Source organism: Poecilia reticulata, linkage group LG8, assembly GCF_000633615.1.
Source record: "Poecilia reticulata strain Guanapo linkage group LG8, Guppy_female_1.0+MT, whole genome shotgun sequence".
Lineage (NCBI taxonomy): Eukaryota > Metazoa > Chordata > Actinopteri > Cyprinodontiformes > Poeciliidae > Poecilia > Poecilia reticulata.
This window is the reverse complement of record NC_024338.1, coordinates 27,414,442-27,417,804: the sequence shown is the minus strand read 5'-3', so window position 1 is coordinate 27,417,804 and position 3,363 is coordinate 27,414,442. Positions and strand designations below refer to the sequence as shown.

Here is a 3,363-nt window from a genome sequence, read left to right as displayed (position 1 = left end):
TCAGGGTCTAAACCATGATGTCATTACACACATCAGGGTCTAAACCATGATGTCATTACACACATCAGGGTCTAAACCAGTGTTTCTCAACCTTTTTTGGGCCAGCGCCCCCCCAGCCCTAATCCAGGCCCCTCACCGTCCCCCACCAAAAAATTTGTAGGCTACTTTGCACTGACTATTATTTTATTATTAATGTTACTATCATTATTGTAGATGTTTTGAATCGGCGCACCGATTATGTTTTCCCGTACACCTCGCGCACCTTACGCTCCTTCACCTTACGCACATAACAGGGTAAATGTAGCGCGCGGGGGGGAGCGTATGTTTCTACGCTCCTTTGTGGGGGGGCGCCGATTTATGTTTTCGCAACCACCTAAATAATGTGTAGTCGCGCCCCTACCCATGACATTTCAACAATATTATTTTACCTTTTATCTGGAAATAGTGTCTGTTTATTCTTGCCATACAGTCTCTCAATTAATTATTGCTCTAAAGGTCTTGCCATACCAGTTTATTCCTCTGTATTTACTTTAGTTTCTTAGTTTATTCTTGCATTTTGTTCTTCATTCATTTCCATTTAGTTTCCTTTGATTAGTTTTATCCTCTCTTGGTTTATTGCTATGTTCACTTTAGTTTCTTCCTGTTGCTACATTTATTTTATCGTTTATTAACCATCAGTAATCTTCACTCATCACCTGCTGCGCCGCCTAATCATCATGTTTCACATCATGTGTTGATTTTTCACTGTTCAGCGTCGGATTCTCTGTTTTTATGCCATACGCTATAAAATGAACGCTCTCTATCATGGTATCACCATGGAGGGATTTCTTTATTTAAATGGGTTCATTTTTCAGAGGGATACAAAGTGAGGGTATCGTGATTTTAATAATTACATGTTTATAAGAGCGATTTTCTGTTGTCCTTCCATGGAAGCGGGCAGCTTTCAAACGAAAATAAAACACTTTTTAATATAAGTTGCTGCTTTGACATGATCACAGAACTGCCTAAACATACGTAGCTACATAAATACCAGACAAAGTGAATCACAGCAGCGTCATCAGCCGGTGCAACGCTGAACTGATGCAGAGCCATGAAGCTACAAACACTGAATAGAAGAAGAGCTGCCATCAATACAGTTGCAGCCAAGCATGATTTAATGTTACACAATACAGTTTTACCAAGTTGCTCAAAGTCTAAACTGGTATTGTTGTGGATTTAAGGTGTAAAGTTTACCTTCGACCAAACGCCCCCCAAAGGCATCCCAGCGCCCCCCTTTGGTAAAAATGTCCTCCAGCGCCCCCTGCCGTCCTCTGAACGCCCCCTGGGGGGCGATACCGCCCACGTTGAGAACCACTAGTCTAAACCATGATGTCATCACACACGTCAGGGTCATGATTTAAGAGTTTATAAGTTTATACTTCTACCTTCTGATTTTTAGGCTAAGTTAGCCTAACAAAACAACGTTTGTTAGCTAAGGTTAGCCTGACCTGTTTGTGCTCTAAAGAGATCCGGTTCATCAGTACGTTATTGCAAAATAATTCATATTTTTAAATGTAATATAAATTAACTGCTAGCTAATGTTAAATGCTAGTTACTACATTAGTACAGCAAAGTTAGCTAACCTGTTAGCCTACGTAGACATCACATCAATCTTAACATAGTTAGCTGCTGTTGACCAAATCCATGTTTATTTGACTTATTAACCAAGAGAGTTTATCTTCTGTCGTTTAGTAAATAGACTAATAATGATTTAAAGTTAGTGATTCTTGCCTAATTAAAGGAAACAATGAGAGAACATTTATATATTGATTATATATTTTATGTTCTTATTTTTCTAGATGAAATATAGAAACGTTTGTTTCTTCTCGCTGCAGGTGCTGATGGTGCGCTTCTCGTCACTGTTCAATATGAAGGAACAGACTGTGACGTTTGTCTCTGGCGCCACCTACTCTTTGGAGGAGCTCCATGCGATGGGGATGAACGAGCTGCTGGCAGCCATGTTTGACTTCAGCCAGAAGCTAGCTTCGCTGGCGCTGAGCGCCGAAGAGCTGGGGCTGTTCACCGCTGTGGTGCTGGTGTCCGCAGGTAAGCGTCAACATGCTGGGTCGCCTCCTGGACCGCCAGCTAACAGCCGTCCTCCTTTTGCACTACTTTGATTTGCAATGAAAAAGCCCACAGTATGGTGCTGCCATTGCCATACAGTTGGTAAAACATCCTTAGGTTTGAAAGTCTTGCAGTCAGTTACCATAACCCTAAACAAACCAGACTAAGATTGCTGCGCATCCAGCGCTGGCTACTTCCTTTGACTGGCTGCCATTTTTCATCCTGGCCAGGAAGTGGAGCTGCCAGCACTGGCTAATGACAAAGAGGCTACAAGCTATGAGCTAGCGTTAGCATACCTAAGCTGATGGCCACCTACTGGATAGCCTTTTTCCTCTGCTGAATGTTAGCACAGATAATCTAGGGTAAGAATAACATTGGTTAGGTTAGCTTTAGCAATGGATATGCTATCATTAGCCTTGAATGGGCTAGCGGTAACATTGGATAGACTAGGATTAGCTTTTTCATGAAATACGTTAACATTAGCATTTGGTAGTTTAACATAGGCCTTGGATATGCTAGCATTAGCTTTGGATATGCTAGCATTAACACTGGATAGGCCAGCGTTGGCGTTGGACAAATCGGGGTTAGTAGGCGCTAGGTTGTTAGCTTGTCTAAAGCTAACACTAACAAGTAGCCGCCTCCTCCTTTGCTGGTTGCTAAGTTATGGGCTCTGGTTGCTAGGTAGCTGATATCGGTGACCTCACTGTCATCATTCCTTCACAGATCGGTCTGGCATCGAGGACCTGCCGTCCGTGGAGCATCTGCAGGAGAACCTGATCCGGGCGCTTCGCCGTCTGGTCAACAACTCGGCCGGCGCCGGCGAGCCGCCCGTCATGGATTCTCCACGCTTCACCAAGCTGCTGCTGCGGCTGCCCGACCTGCGGACGCTCAACAACATGCACTCAGAGAAGCTGCTGTCCTTCCGCATCGACCCCTGATGGCCCGCAGCGCACCCAGACGCATGACCCTCCAAAATAAGAGTCTGCTCGCCTGATCCGAACTATCATGCATTCCCACTTCCTGTTGAGACCACCATCATCATCATCATCATCATCATCATCATCATCCCTGATGTTCTCCAGAGCAGCTGGATGGAAACAAAGATCCTCTTTCAAATGTCTCCTGCTTTGTGGCAGGACCCTCGATCGCCCCTCACTCACCAAACATCTGCACCTGTCAGCAGATTGGAGCTCCATGTTTAGAGCTCTGCAGACCCAGGATCGGTCCATCCAGATGTTTAGAGCTCTGCAGACCCAGGAT

At 44.5% G+C, this 3,363-nt stretch overlaps 1 protein-coding gene across 1 annotated transcript in view; it reads left to right on the top strand.

The window, feature by feature from the left end:
- LOC103469458 (nuclear receptor subfamily 1 group D member 1-like) overlaps nt 1-3,065 on the top strand; it is an 11,270-nt gene extending 8,205 nt beyond the window's left edge. Inside the window, exons 5-6 of the mRNA XM_008417147.2 lie at nt 1,875-2,085; nt 2,827-3,065. Coding sequence (XP_008415369.1) covers nt 1,875-2,085; nt 2,827-3,041 — 426 coding nt within the window. The 3' untranslated portion in view covers nt 3,042-3,065. The remainder of the gene's footprint in view (nt 1-1,874; nt 2,086-2,826) is intronic.
- The last annotated feature ends 298 nt before the right edge of the window (nt 3,066-3,363 follow it).